Source organism: Anomaloglossus baeobatrachus, chromosome 12, assembly GCF_048569485.1.
Source record: "Anomaloglossus baeobatrachus isolate aAnoBae1 chromosome 12, aAnoBae1.hap1, whole genome shotgun sequence".
NCBI lineage: Eukaryota > Metazoa > Chordata > Amphibia > Anura > Aromobatidae > Anomaloglossus > Anomaloglossus baeobatrachus.
The window spans coordinates 101,072,001-101,085,893 of record NC_134364.1 but is presented as its reverse complement, the minus strand read 5'-3'; the positions used below and the strand labels follow the sequence as shown (position 1 = coordinate 101,085,893).

At 50.6% G+C, this 13,893-nt stretch overlaps 1 protein-coding gene across 2 annotated transcripts; it reads left to right on the top strand.

Annotated features, from left to right (window-relative positions):
* The first annotated feature begins 142 nt into the window (after positions 1 to 142).
* NCSTN (nicastrin) lies at positions 143 to 13,342 on the top strand. Of its 2 annotated transcripts, none has more exons than XM_075331257.1 (17): positions 143 to 249; positions 331 to 435; positions 2,398 to 2,521; positions 2,606 to 2,724; positions 2,806 to 2,951; positions 3,024 to 3,174; positions 3,258 to 3,364; positions 6,211 to 6,363; positions 6,482 to 6,586; positions 6,709 to 6,786; positions 6,894 to 7,063; positions 7,221 to 7,323; positions 8,053 to 8,145; positions 8,395 to 8,482; positions 9,890 to 10,056; positions 10,263 to 10,475; positions 11,751 to 13,342. In XM_075331257.1, the coding sequence occupies exons 1-17, from the start codon at positions 174 to 176 to the stop codon at positions 11,874 to 11,876; spliced, it is 2,124 nt and encodes a 707-aa protein (XP_075187372.1). In that variant the 5' UTR covers positions 143 to 173; the 3' UTR covers positions 11,877 to 13,342. The 2 variants fall into 2 exon arrangements, with proteins under 2 accessions (XP_075187372.1, XP_075187371.1); XM_075331256.1 differs by having other exon boundaries at positions 3,255 to 3,364.
* The last annotated feature ends 551 nt before the right edge of the window (positions 13,343 to 13,893 follow it).

The following is a 13,893-nucleotide window of genomic DNA, read 5'->3' as shown; positions in this document are numbered from 1 at the left end:
CTTACGCATGCGCGTAGCTAGTCCTCCAACATACCATAGAGATCCAGCCCAGGAAGAACTGCCAGAAGCGACGTCACTTATTGGCGGAAGGCGCTGACCAGTCGTCGCCATGGCCGCGCCTGCGGACTTCCGGTTAGGAAGTGAAAGGCGGAAGCAGTTTCTGAGTGGTAAACATGGCGGCTGCCGGAGAGAAGCGGGGAATCCTGCCGGGATGGCGGAGTCTGGGGGCGGCCCTGGCGCTGCTGGCAGGTGAGGGGGGACGTGTGAGGGGAGACCTGCAGCCTGCAGCACGCCGCCCGGCACTGGCTCATGGCGGTCTTTGTTTTTCAGCTCTGTGTGGTGGAAATTCAGTGGAGAGGAAGATTTACGTCCCCCTGAACAGCACGGCGCCCTGCGTGCGGCTCCTGAACGCCACCCACCAGATAGGGTGCCAGTGTGAGTGTCCGGGGGGCAGGGGGGGTCACTGGGTCCGGGGAGGAGAGGGGTCTGGGGAGTTGGGGAGGCAGGGGGCTATGGGGTTCCGGGGAGGAAGGGGGGACTACGGGGTCCGAGGAGGAAAGGGGGGTTGCGGGGTCTGGGGGAGGCTCTACAGACATAACAGCCAACAGCAACCATGGAAGATGGCTGCCTGGTAATATGTCACCACCACCACTTCCCCCGAATACTCCGGTGCTGTCCCCCTCCTCATCCACTACCATGCGCTCTCCTCCTCGTCCGCTCCCCCCCCACAACTACTCCCGCTCTCTCCTCCTTGTCCGCTCCCCCTTCCCGACTGCTCCCGCGCCCTCTTCCTCATCCGCTCCCCCTTCCCGACTGCTCCCGCGCCCTCTTCCTCATCCGCTCCCCCTTCCCGACTGCTCCCGCGCTCTCTTCCTCGTCCGCTCCCCCTTCCCGACTGCTCCCGCGCTCTCTTCCTCGTCCGCTCCCCCTTCCCGACTGCTCCCGCGCTCTCTTCCTCGTCCGCTCCCCCTTCCCGACTGCTCCCGCGCTCTCTTCCTCGTCCGCTCCCCCTTCCCGACTGCTCCCGCGCTCTCTTCCTCGTCCGCTCCCCCTTCCCGACTGCTCCCGCGCTCTCTTCCTCGTCCGCTCCCCCTTCCCGACTGCTCCCGCGCTCTCTTCCTCGTCCGCTCCCCCTTCCCGACTGCTCCCGCGCTCTCTTCCTCGTCCGCTCCCCCTTCCCGACTGCTCCCGCGCTCTCTTCCTCGTCCGCTCCCCCTTCCCGACTGCTCCCGCGCTCTCTTCCTCGTCCGCTCCCCCTTCCCGACTGCTCCCGCGCTCTCTTCCTCGTCCGCTCCCCCTTCCCGACTGCTCCCGCGCTCTCTTCCTCGTCCGCTCCCCCTTCCCGACTGCTCCCGCGCTCTCTTCCTCGTCCGCTTCCCCCTGACTGCTCCCGCGCTCTCTTCCTCGTCCGCTTCCCCCTGACTGCTCCCGCGCTCTCTTCCTCGTCCGCTTCCCCCTGACTGCTCCCGCGCTCTCTTCCTCGTCCGCTTCCCCCTGACTGCTCCCGCGCTCTCTTCCTCGTCCGCTTCCCCCTGACTGCTCCCGCGCTCTCTTCCTCGTCCGCTTCCCCCTGACTGCTCCCGCGCTCTCTTCCTCGTCCGCTCCCCCTTCCTGACTGCTCCCGCGCTCTCTTCCTCGTCCGCTCCCCCTTCCTGACTGCTCCCGCGCTCTCTTCCTCGTCCGCTCCCCCTTCCTGACTGCTCCCGCGCTCTCTTCCTCGTCCGCTCCCCCTTCCTGACTGCTCCCGCGCTCTCTTCCTCGTCCGCTCCCCCTTCCTGACTGCTCCCGCGCTCTCTTCCTCGTCCGCTCCCCCTTCCTGACTGCTCCCGCGCTCTCTTCCTCGTCCGCTCCCCCTTCCTGACTGCTCCCGCGCTCTCTTCCTCGTCCGCTCCCCCTTCCTGACTGCTCCCGCTCTCTCTTCCTCGTCCGCTCCCCCTTCCTGACTGCTCCCGCTCTCTCCTCCTCGCCTCCTCCCCCCGGCTACTGCCCAGCCTCTGCTCCCACCCACCCCTCCTATTGGGCTCTCTTCTGCTGCTCCCCTAAAAAGTTAGGACCCAGTGACTGCAAATCTCCTCTCTGCTGCTGTGAGTCTCTGCCCAGCAGTGGAAGTCGGCAGCTGAGGTCAGTGTGGTGTAGTGAGGCCCAGTTCCTGAACATTTCCATACTGAATACAATAATCGATATGATTGTGAAATTCCCCACAAAGAACTGACTTATTTCTAAATTCCACATGCGGTCCCGCCGCGTTTCGCCCTTTGCATCTTCAGGGGTTGTGGAGAGCAGGGTTATGCTGGCAATTGTGACAAATACATCTACATCACCATGAAATGTATCTATGTGTAACATATAAAGATGAGTGCCCTCCCCCCAGCATAGAGTCTTTGTCTTGTCTTTCAGCCTCTAGAAATGGCGACACGGGTGTGATCCATGTTGTGGAGAGAGAGGAGGATCTGCCCTGGGTACTGGAGACCGGTCCCACCCCGCCGTACATGGTGCTGCTGGAGGGCCACCTGTTCACAAAGTAAGACCCAACTAATAGTTTTTGAATTCCAAAAAACAATGTAAGCAGGTTACTATTTATTGATGAACATTTCCCCCCAATCAGGGAGACTCTGCTGAAATTTAAGGAGAGCCCTAGAATATCTGGGATAGCGGTAATGTACTCCAAGCCACCCCCCGCTGAGGGCTTCTCCATGGACCTGCCATGTCCTAATGATGGCTTTGGTGAGTGCATTCTGCCAGTATAATGTCTGCTGCCCCCTGTGTATAAGATTATAAGTATTGTAATGCCGCTCTCCTCCTCAGGTGCGTACACCAGTGACCATGGCTCCCAGTATTCGCACTGTAATGGGACCCTGTGGAATCCTCTGGGTAGTGGGATGTCCTATGAAGACTTCCATTTCCCAGTCTTCCTCCTCCAGGATGAGAATGAGACTGAGGTCATTAAGGAGGTTGGTAATCGGCTCCTTCCGCCGGCTCTTTCTTTTCTCCTCTGTCCTCTTCACCCTCGTCTCTGTCTGCAGTGTTACATGAAGCACAACCTTCCCGGTAATGGCTCTGCGCCCCAGTACCCGCTGTGCGCCATGCAGCTCATCTCCCCTATGCACGCCGTTACTAGCACCGTCACCTGTATGAGGCGCAATTCCATCCAGATGTCCTTCAGCATTAACCCTGGTGGGTGCAGCCGGGGGCCACACGGGTGCAGGGTGTATAAAGCTGCGCTCTCCCGTGCTGACGTCATCACTGTTTTTTAGAAGCTGTGTGCGATACTCTAACCGATTACAATGTGTGGAGCACTGTGAAGCCGGTAAACATCTCGGGACCCGCACCGCCAGACGATCAGGTGGTCATATCGGCTGCCAGGGTAAGTGCGCCAGCGGCAGGGATGTGGCTACAAACCATGCTAGTCTTCACTGGAAATGTTAGCTTCCCTTTACTCTCCGGATAGCCTCATGCTTTGGATTAAGCACCATGTCGCATTTGCAGGCCCCTATACAGCAGAAACCCCCCACAAGTGACCCTGTTTTGTAAACTAGACCCTTCAAGGATTTTATTCAGGGGTATAGTGGGCATTTTGAGCCCACAGCACAACAATGTTGCTGTAGCAGCAAATTTCTCACTTTTAGACTACGTGCCCATGATCCGACGACACCGCATGTAGGACACCGTGTCAGTAGTCTTGTGGAGATGCGAGTGTGGTCCATGGGTCTGTGCCTACGATGAGGGTTCAGGCTGCTGTGGACTTTAGCTCTATTATCCCCGCGGAGAACACTCACATTTCCACAGCATAAATTATAATGCTGTGGCTTGGAAAGCCGCACCAAATGTCAGGTTATGCTGCAGAGAAAATAAGCACAGTGAGCGTGGGATTGCTACAAATCCATCCACTATTCTTGTACTGTACAATGCAGCATTTTGGGGTCAGCAAAAACACTCTGCATCCAAAACACCGCAACCCTGAGCGTGGGCACGCAGCCTTAAAAGCTGGGATGGAAAGATGGAAACACATGTCCTACCCAACTACATATTCTAATCTTGCACCGTTGGTGACTTTCATGTGGCATTAAAGGATGTTTAGCCTTGTGTTTAGCCCAAAAAATAAATACATAATTAAAAAAAAATGTGTAGTCACCCTTATTTTAGGGTAAAGCAGACCGGTGCAGCCTGCAGACCACAGCTGGCAGCTCCAAAATGGAGGATTACCAGCCAAGGTGAAGCTGTTAGCTGCAGTCTGGTATTCTCAAGGTGGGAAGGGCCATGTTTATTTAGGCCTTCCTAGCCTAAAAATAGCAGGCCGCCGTCGCCCCTGAAGTGGTCATCCATTAGAGCACCAGTCTTGGCGCTTTGGTCCAGCTGATCCCATTGCTGGGGAAAACGGGGAATTATAAGGGGTTGATGCTAACTGTGTAATGTCAGCTGGCATCAAGCCCAGGGATTGGTAATGTTGAAGCGTCTCTTAGAAACACGACATTACTAATGGTCAGTAAAAAAAAAAAAAAAAATCAAGACAACAGAAAAAATTATATTTGGAAATATTTGAAAAAACCCTCCCCAACACATTCCTTCTTTCACCAATTGATTGGGATTTTACCCCGTGCATTTTTTTTTTTCAATCAAGACTGCCGTAATCAATTTTAGACATTCCACGACGATTCGGTCTTCCATTGTATGAGGGGCACGCTCAGTGAATGCATCCCCCATGTCCTGGAAGTACAAGCACAATGCAGAAGAGTGGTACTGCAGTGATCTCAGTGAGATTACTGCAGGCCCACCCCCGAGTGACACCAAGGTCAGTGTGAACTAAAGTAACCTCAGTGACATCACTGCAGGCACCCCACCCCCCACCATCCCGCCCGAGCGACACCGAGGTCAGTGTGAACTGCGGTAACCTCAGTGACATCACTGCAGGCCCACCCCCGAGTGACACCGAGGTCAGTGGGAACTATAGTAACCTCAGTGACATCACTGCAGGCACCCCACCCCCCACCATCCCGCCCGAGCTACACCGAGGGCAGTGTGAACTATAGTAACCTCAGTGACATCACTGCAGGCACCCCACCCCCCACCATCCCGCCCGAGCTACACCGAGGGCAGTGGGAACTGCGGTAACCTCAGTGACATCACTGCAGGCACCCCACCCCCCACCATCCCGCCTGAGCTACACCGAGGGCAGTGGGAACTGCGGTAACCTCAGTCATCACTGCAGGCCCCCCCTGAGCGCCACCGAGGTCAGTGGGAACTATAGTAACCTCAGTGACATCACTGCAGGCACCCCCACCCCATCCCGCCCGAGCGACACCGAGGTCAGTGGGAACTATAGTAACCTCAGTGACATCACTGCAGGCACCCCCCCCATCCCGCCCGAGCAACACCGAGGTCAGTGGGAACTATAGTAACCTCAGTGACATCACTGCAGGCATCCCGCCCGAGCTACACCGAGGGCAGTGGGAACTGCGGTAACCTCAGTGACATCACTGCAGGCACCACCTGAGCGCCACCGAGGTCAGTGGGAACTATAGTAACCTCAGTGACATCACTGCAGGCACCCCCCCCCATCCCGCCCGAGCGACACCGAGGTCAGTGGGAACTATAGTAACCTCAGTGACATCACTGCAGGCACCCCCCCCATCCCGCCCGAGCGACACCGAGGTCAGTGGGAACTATAGTAACCTCAGTGACATCACTGCAGGCACCCCACCCCCCACCATCCCGCCCGAGCTACACCGAGGGCAGTGGGAACTGCGGTAACCTCAGTGACATCACTGCAGGCACCCCCTGAGCGCCACTGAGGTCAGTGGGAACTATAGAACTATAGTAACCTCAGTGACATCACTGCAGGCACCCCCCCCCCCCCCATCCCGCCCGAGCGACACCGAGGTCAGTGGGAACTATAGTAACCTCAGTGACATCACTGCAGGCACCCCCCCATCCCGCCCGAGCGACACCGAGGTCAGTGGGAACTATAGTAACCTCCGTGACATCACTGCAGGCACCCCCCCATCCCGCCCGAGCGACACCGAGGTCAGTGGGAACTATAGTAACCTGTCGATGCATGCGCCCACCATTTTTTTACAGAAGAGGAGAAGGAAGGGCTCTGGGGGACTCGGTGCTCATGAAGTTATTTTTTATATAACTATAAAGTTAAGAAATATTTTAGCTACAAAAATGTTAAAAGTAAATAAAACCGTATTTTGGTGACTTGTTTCCCAGCTGGACGGGCGGTCTTTCTTCTGGAACCTGGCCCCTTCAGCTGAGAGCACGGTGTCTGCCCTGGTGACCCAGCTGGCGGCCGCAGAGGCGATTCACAAGGCGCCCGACTCCCAGGCGTTACCCAGGAACATCATGTTTTCCTTCTTCCAAGGGGTGAGATGTGTTTTGTCTGTCTTCACTGAAGCTCTCGATTTCTATTCATCAGTCATACGGCCTCTCTGCACTGCATGCTGGGACTTGTAGTTCTATCTGGTCGTGTTTTTGTCTTTAGGAAGTGTTTGATTACATCGGCAGCTCCCGGATGGTGTATGACATGGAGAAAGGGAAATTTCCCATCCGGCTGAACAACATTCACTCCTTTGTGGAGCTCAGTCAGGTAATTCACACGACCATACATTAGTGTTCATCCATCATGCTTTACACTGCCAATCTGCTCCATTACTGATCAGCTAGAATCCAGGTTAAATTGTGATCTCCAGTTCTGGCTTTGTCCACTAGGTGGCGCTGAGGAATAATTCTGAGCTGTGGGTCCACACTGATCCCATTTCTCGGAGTAACGAGTCTGTGAATACGGAGGTGGGTGCCTGGGTGAAGCTGGGGGGCTTTTGCCCTGCTGAGGATTGTCCGCCCCTACTTTGGGGGTAATGGAATGATATTAATTGTAACAATTATTTTTCATCCAGGTGGAACAGCTGATAAAATATCTGAAAAATTCAAGCGTAGGCACCAATGTTACCCTGCAAGAGAACGACCAGTCCCAGCCCCTGCCGCCGGCGTCCTTCCAGCGGTTCCTGAGAGTCCGACATATCCCAGGAGTGGTGCTGACCGATCACAGAAGAGCGTACAGCAACAAGTAAGACCCTCATCACCACCCCTGAAGGGTTACGAAACTGGCCGCTGACCTGCACACCCCCACTACATGAGCCAAGGCTGTTAGCTTCTTGTCGTCCAGCAGGGGCAGCGTGGAGCTGTACTAGACATTCCTGCTGATGGCTTCTCTCCCCCTATAGGTACTATAACAGTATGTACGACACCCCCGAAAGCATCCATATGAACTATCCCAGCGGACTCTCCAAGGACGAGGCTCTGAACTACGTCACGGAGGCGGCTCAGGTAGGAGGAGTGGAACAGTGTCAACACCACCGTGCAGACCCCCTAAATACATTCCTGCCCCAGAATTATCACCACCTCTGAGGTGATCTCTGACTAGGATGCTGGTTCCCCTCTCTACCAATCCCCTACACAGCTAGGTCTTGGTATCACCTCAGCACCCCCTATATGCAGCTAAATTCAGCCCCCCCACTCCCCTCCTATGACTGTTTTAGCACACTTTTCTCAAGGTCAGAGTCATCTCATCACTCGGATTAGTTCTCGCCAACACTCCTCAAAAAATGCTTGCACTAGGACTTGACAGGATCTAATACTGACCTCTGTTATTCACCTAACTAGGTCTCAACAATGTGCCTCTTTCCTGAGATCAGAGCCCCCGTCTGTCAACTACTAGGTGTCTGTGGTCCCCATTCCTCCCTTTTCCCGACTAGTTCTCAGTCGCACCCTTTACCAAAGCCACAGCTCTCCTTCCCCTCAACTCACCCATCCTGACAAGGTCTCAGCAACACCCTTTCCCAGAGCCACAGTTGTTTTGGACCTGTAGTTCTCCCAGTAACCCATTACCCCATTAGGTCTCAGGGGCACCTCTTCCAGGGACTCTGTTCCGCCTCCCGGCTAGGTCTCAGCAGATCCCCTTTCCTGGCGTCATGGTCTTCCTTCCTCACCCTCTGACTAAGTCCTTGGCGGTGCCGAAAAATAGGATCTGACTCCAAATGTTGTTCCTTTTTGCAGTCTCTCTCAGAAGTGGCCACTTTGCTCGCGAGAACCTTGTACCTGCAGGCGGGCGGCAACAACACCGCCGGAATCCAGGCAGACGTGAAGTCGGTAAGACGCTCCCATCTCACACATGCGGTCTCTGCTTTACTCTTCTATGTTCACCTGTAAAGCTGCACTCAGATCTCTGCAGTAACCGCTCACATGAGAGCTATAGAGTCATGGCCGCTGCTGGGTCATGTGTTTGCCAACGAGGTGCAGCTTAATCTCTTTGGATGGCTTTTGCTTTTGATATGACTGGCGATGATGACTAGAAGCAACATTAAAAACAGGCTCAGGGAATTTTCTGTTTTATTTCAGGTGACTCGGATGTTATACGGCTTCCTGGTCATGTCTAACAATAGCTGGTTCCAGTCCATCATTAAGCCTGACTGGAAAGGAAACCTGGGTAAGGCTGGTCTGCTTCTCCAAGAGATATCATCTCACTGAGGGATCAGGTTACATGCTACCCATGGAAGTCTATGGAATGGGAGGGAGAGAGGGCAGCAAAATCTCTCAGAACTGTACAGCTGATCTCTAGTAAGGGTTTATCTCAATCTAGCACTGGATTCACAGCTACACTGCTCAGTACTGCTGTATAATGACCTCCATGCTGCTGCATTCACAGCTACATTGCTCAGTACTGCTATATAATGACCTCCATGCTGCTGCATTCACAGCTACACTGCTCAGTACTGCTGTATAATGACCTCCATGCTGCTGCATTCACAGCTACACTGCTCAGTACTGCTGTATAATGACCTCCATGCTGCTGCATTCACAGCTACACTGCTCAGTACTGCTGTATAATGACCTCCATGCTGCTGCATTCACAGCTACACTGCTCAGTACTGCTGTATGACCTCCATGCTGCTGCATTCACAGCTACACTGCTCAGTACTGCTGTGTAATGACCTCCATGCTGCTGCATTCACAGCTATACTGCTCAGTACTGCTGTCTAATGACCTCCATGCTGCTGCATTCACAGCTACACTGCTCAGTACTGCTGTATAATGACCTCCATGCTGCTGCATTCACATCTACACCGCTCAGTACTGCTGTATAATGACCTCCATGCTGCTGCATTCACAGCTACACTGCTCAGTACTGCTGTCTAATGACCTTCATGCTGCTGCATTCACAGCTACACCGCTCAGTACTGCTGTATGACCTCCATGCTGCTGCATTCACAGCTACACCGCTCAGTACTGCTCTATAATGACCTCCATGCTGCTGCATTCACAGCTACACTGCTCAGTACTGCTGTCTAATGACCTCCATGCTGCTGCATTCACAGCTACACCGCTCAGTACTGCTGTATGACCTCCATGCTGCTGCATTCAAAGCTACACTGCTCAGTACTGCTGTCTAATGACCTCCATGCTGCTGCATTCACAGCTACACCGCTCAGTACTGCTGTATGACCTCCATGCTGCTGCATTCACAGCTACACTGCTCAGTACTGCTGTCTAATGACCTCCATGCTGCTGCATTCACAGCTACACCGCTCAGTACTGCTGTATAATGACCTCCATGCTGCTGCTGAGCATGTGCTTTATATTCAGCCATAATAGCCAAACATAGGGTTATTCCACTTGTACACACACAGGTTGGTACTACTGATTGTTAGTAAGGGATTACCACAGAGCTGGATTCCCAGCTACCCCGCTCAGTAACACTGTATGATGTCGTCCATGCTGCTGCTGCACATTCATGTGCTTGTGTGCTGTATATAGAGACATTGTGATGAAGATAAAATGCAGAGGGTAATTATAAATGCTCTTGGTCTAATGCTCTGTCGCATTGTATTTCTAGAAAATAAACCTCCTCAGTATTACGTGACGGCCTCTCTGATCGGGAGGACCCAGTCCCCAAACCCACCCACCAGCTTCGTCATCGCCGTCCTCGCCAATCTCACGGGGCAAGTGGTGAATTACACCAAAGAGGGATGTCAGAGCCCGGACAATGCTGCAGAACCTAAGGCAAGTGCAGGCATTTCAGAGCTGCATTCAGAATTCTACAGGCTTCAGAGCTGAAATCTCCCGCTTTTTTTGTAGAATATATTCTCTTCTAATATGGAAAAAATGAACCCATGTGTATCTTACGGCTATATCTGATGTCATTCCTGATGACTGTTTCCATCACCAACGTGAAATATTATAAATGTATGTATTTTTTTTTTCTTTAGCTTTATGAATACTTGTGGGTGCAAGGTCCATTAAATGATAATTCAACCACCCGGGCACCTTACTGTGTGCGGACCACCCTTCGTAGCTACCTGGCCGAGTCCCCCGCTTTTGAGCTGAATGAGTGGGACTCCACAGAATACTCCACCTGGACGGAAAGCCGCTGGAAGGAAATCCGGGCCCGCATCTTCCTTGTGCCCAGTTACGAGCTAGAGGTGGGTGCAAGCAAAGCGCTATACTCCGGATTTACTAGTTGGTGCTAGGTTATCACAATGTCACTGTCACCAACCCAGGTTTTGTTTTTACGCCTTTGTTTTTTCCTCCCCTTCTTCCTACAACCACAACTTTTTCTGTTTTCCCATCCACATCGTCGTCTGAGGAATTGTATTTTGCAGGATGAGTTCTACATTGCATTGACATCATTCATCTAAACATAAAATATGCTGAAAAACAGGGAAATCAAATCCAAGTGGTAGTGAAAAGGTTAAAAAAAAATTTCTAGTTTTTTTTTTTTTCCTTTTATTTAGTTGTATAATTTTTGATTTTTTTTTTTTTATTTATTAATGTTTGTGCCCCCATTTTCTGAGATCCCTAACTTTGTGTTAATTTTTGGTGGCCACTGAGGGCATTTTTTTTTTTCCAGACTTTTTTCAGCGTGGTCTGTAGTTTTTTTTTTTTTAAGTGTTTTATAATTTATTTTTATTTTATTTTTAATTGTTTGATTATGTTAATTTTTTTTTAAGACCCGGTGACCCCAAAAAGTTGAGTTTTATTTTATTTTTTTACTTTTTAACCTGTGATTAAAAAAAAATTAAGATTTTTAAGACCTGTTTAATGGACATATCAAATATTCTTCATTAGAGAAATATTTTTGACAATTTAAACTTTTTTTTTTTAAGTATTTTTTGTATTTAAATGTTTGTGGTATTATATTTTTTTTAATAATTTAAACTATTTATTCTTATTATTACATTTACATTTTTTCCCACGATTTACGGTTATTTTTTTAGATTAATTTTTTTTGCATGATATAAACTTTTTTTTGTACTTTTTTTTTTTTAGTTTTTTCATTAAATATTCTATATTTTTCCACGATTTAAACACATGTATAATTTTTTTTTTGCATGATCTTTTTTTATTTTTTGCGTCTTCCATGAAACCTACACATTAGTGTTGCAGTATAATATTGTGGTGATGACTGCACAATCGATACCTGTGTAGTCAGATGATGGAGGGCGTGATGAGCCGATCTAACTGCCTAAGTGCTGTCTGAGATTGACAGTGATGCGCATCTAAGGGGTTGTGCTTCTAGCTCCTGATCCAGTGCTATCCACTTGCACCCGTCGTGACTTGCCTACTGAGTGTTAAAGGGGTTGTCCATCTTGCTGTGCAGTGAAATCAATGGGGTCCCCTTCCTCACGTCACAGCCACGTGGCGTTATCCGGACCTCTCCCATGTCTTCGCTCATTGGCTTTTCTCTTTGCCCGCAGGTGATTACGCTGATCGTGGGCATCGCTGTCCTCCTTTTGTCTTTCGGCGCTACCTACTTCATAAACGCCAAGGCGGACATACTGTTCACAAGCGTGCAAGACAGCAGTGGGTCAGTGGCTTACTAGACTCGTACCGCCCCCTGCTGGATGGAGGACCGTGATTGCTGCTGTTTGCACTGGTTAGGTGGGAACACCCATGCTGCTTTTATAATGGATCCACACTGGAAGGGACTTAATTTTTTTTTTTATAATTTTTTTTCCCTCAATTTGAGCAGCGACCATGACGAGGATGACAACTCCCTGTTCCCACCGAAAAAAAAAGTGCAAGATAATGGCAGAGTTTCCAAGATGGAGACTCTGGATCCAGGACCAAATGCGTCCTCTGTCTTTACCTACTTTACTGTGCAGCTCACAAACGGTTAATCCGCTTCTCTCTCCCAAAAATGACACCAGCCTGTAACATGTGAGGAGGCACCAATTAAGATCAGTCCCATTTCAGTCCCCAGACCAGACTGGTTCCCAGCGAATGCGCCGCCTACTGACCATTTCAATGACTATTAATAAAGGCATGCTGCCTATGATCGAATGTAAAGATTGGTTGGTGGGGGTGCGTTTCATGCCTACCAATAGAAAACCAAGTTAATGGAGGTGCGCTGGCCGCGAACCAATAGCAAACCTGGTTAGTGGAGGTGCGCCAGCCGCTAACCAATAGAAAACCTGGTTAGTGGAGGCGTGCCGGCAGCTAACCAATAGAGAACCTCTGGTTAGTGGAGGTGTGCTGCTTGCTAGCCAATAAAAAACCTGGTTAGTGTAGGTGTGCTGCCTGCTAGCCAATAGAAAACCTGGTTAGTGGAGGTGTGCTGCCTTCTAGCCAATAGAAAACCTGGTTAATGGAGGTCCACCGGCTGCTAACCAATAGAAAACTTGGTTAATGGAGCTTCACCGGCTGCTAACCAATAGAAAACCTGGTTATTGGAGATGTGCTGCCTGCTAGCCAATAGAAAACCTGGTTAATGGAGGTCCACCGGCTGCTAACCAATAGAAAACTTGGTTAATGGAGCTTCACCGGCTGCTAACCAATAGAAAACCTGGTTATTGGAGATGTGCTGCCTGCTAGCCAATAGAAAACCTGGTTAGTGGAGGTGCACCGGCAGCTAACCAATAGAAAACCTGGTTAGTGGAGGTGCGCTGGCCGCCAACCAATAAAAAAAAAAAATCTTATTAGTGGGCGTGTGCTGGCGGCCAAGCAATGGAAAAGACTTGTTGCTGGGGGTGCGGCATCTGCCAACCAATAAAGACTGGTGGTTGGCCGGTGTTCCCTGACAAGCGTGGTAGCAGTGATGGTTGGCAGCATTCGCACACACCAGTCCTCATCGTGAGATTGTAGTTAGATCTTAATTTTTCAGGTTTTTCACATGGATTTTTTGCGAAATTCAAAGCAATATTCCGCCAACCGTAGAATTCTCTGTTGCCATGGTGATTTAATGAACAACATTCTCGATCTTTAATTGTTGTGTTTTTTATGTTGTTCCCCTTACTTAAAATGTAATAAAAGGACTTAAAAACGGAAAAAAAAGTGTCTGTCTGGAGTCAAAAACATTGCTGTACTCCACTGTGAACTGCAGGTGTCGCTGTTCCTGCAGCTTTTTATTAAATCCTCTGCATTATAACCGCTAGGTGTCGCTGTTCCTGCAGCTTTCTATTGAATCCCTGCATTATAACCACTAGGTGTCGCTGTTCCTGCAGCTTTCTATTGAATCCCTGCATTATAACCACTAGGTGTCGCTGTTCCTGCAGCTTTTCTATTGAATCCCTGCATTATAACCACTAGGTGTCGCTGTTCCTGCAGCTTTTCTATTGAATCCCTGCATTATAACCACTAGGTGTCGCTGTTCCTGCAGCTTTTCTATTGAATCCCTGCATTATAACCACTAGGTGTCGCTGTTCCTGCAGCTTTCTATTGAATCCCTGCATTATAACCACTAGGTGTCGCTGTTCCTGCAGCTTTTCTATTAAATCCTCTGCATTATAACCACTAGGTGTCGCTGTTCCTGCAGCTTTTCTATTGAATCCCTGCATTATAACCACTAGGTGTCGCTGTTCCTGCAGCTTTCTATTGAATCCCTGCATTATAACCACTAGG

Coding starts and splice junctions, on each gene's coding strand:
- NCSTN (XM_075331256.1), top strand. CDS start 174: ATGGCGGCTGCCGGAGAGAAGCGGGGAATCCTGCCGGGATGGCGGAGT. Junction 3,175..3,254: donor GTCCTTCAGCATTAACCCTG/GTGGGTGCAGCC, acceptor ACTGTTTTTTAG/AAGCTGTGTGCGATACTCTA. Junction 8,483..9,889: donor TGACTGGAAAGGAAACCTGG/GTAAGGCTGGTC, acceptor TTGTATTTCTAG/AAAATAAACCTCCTCAGTAT.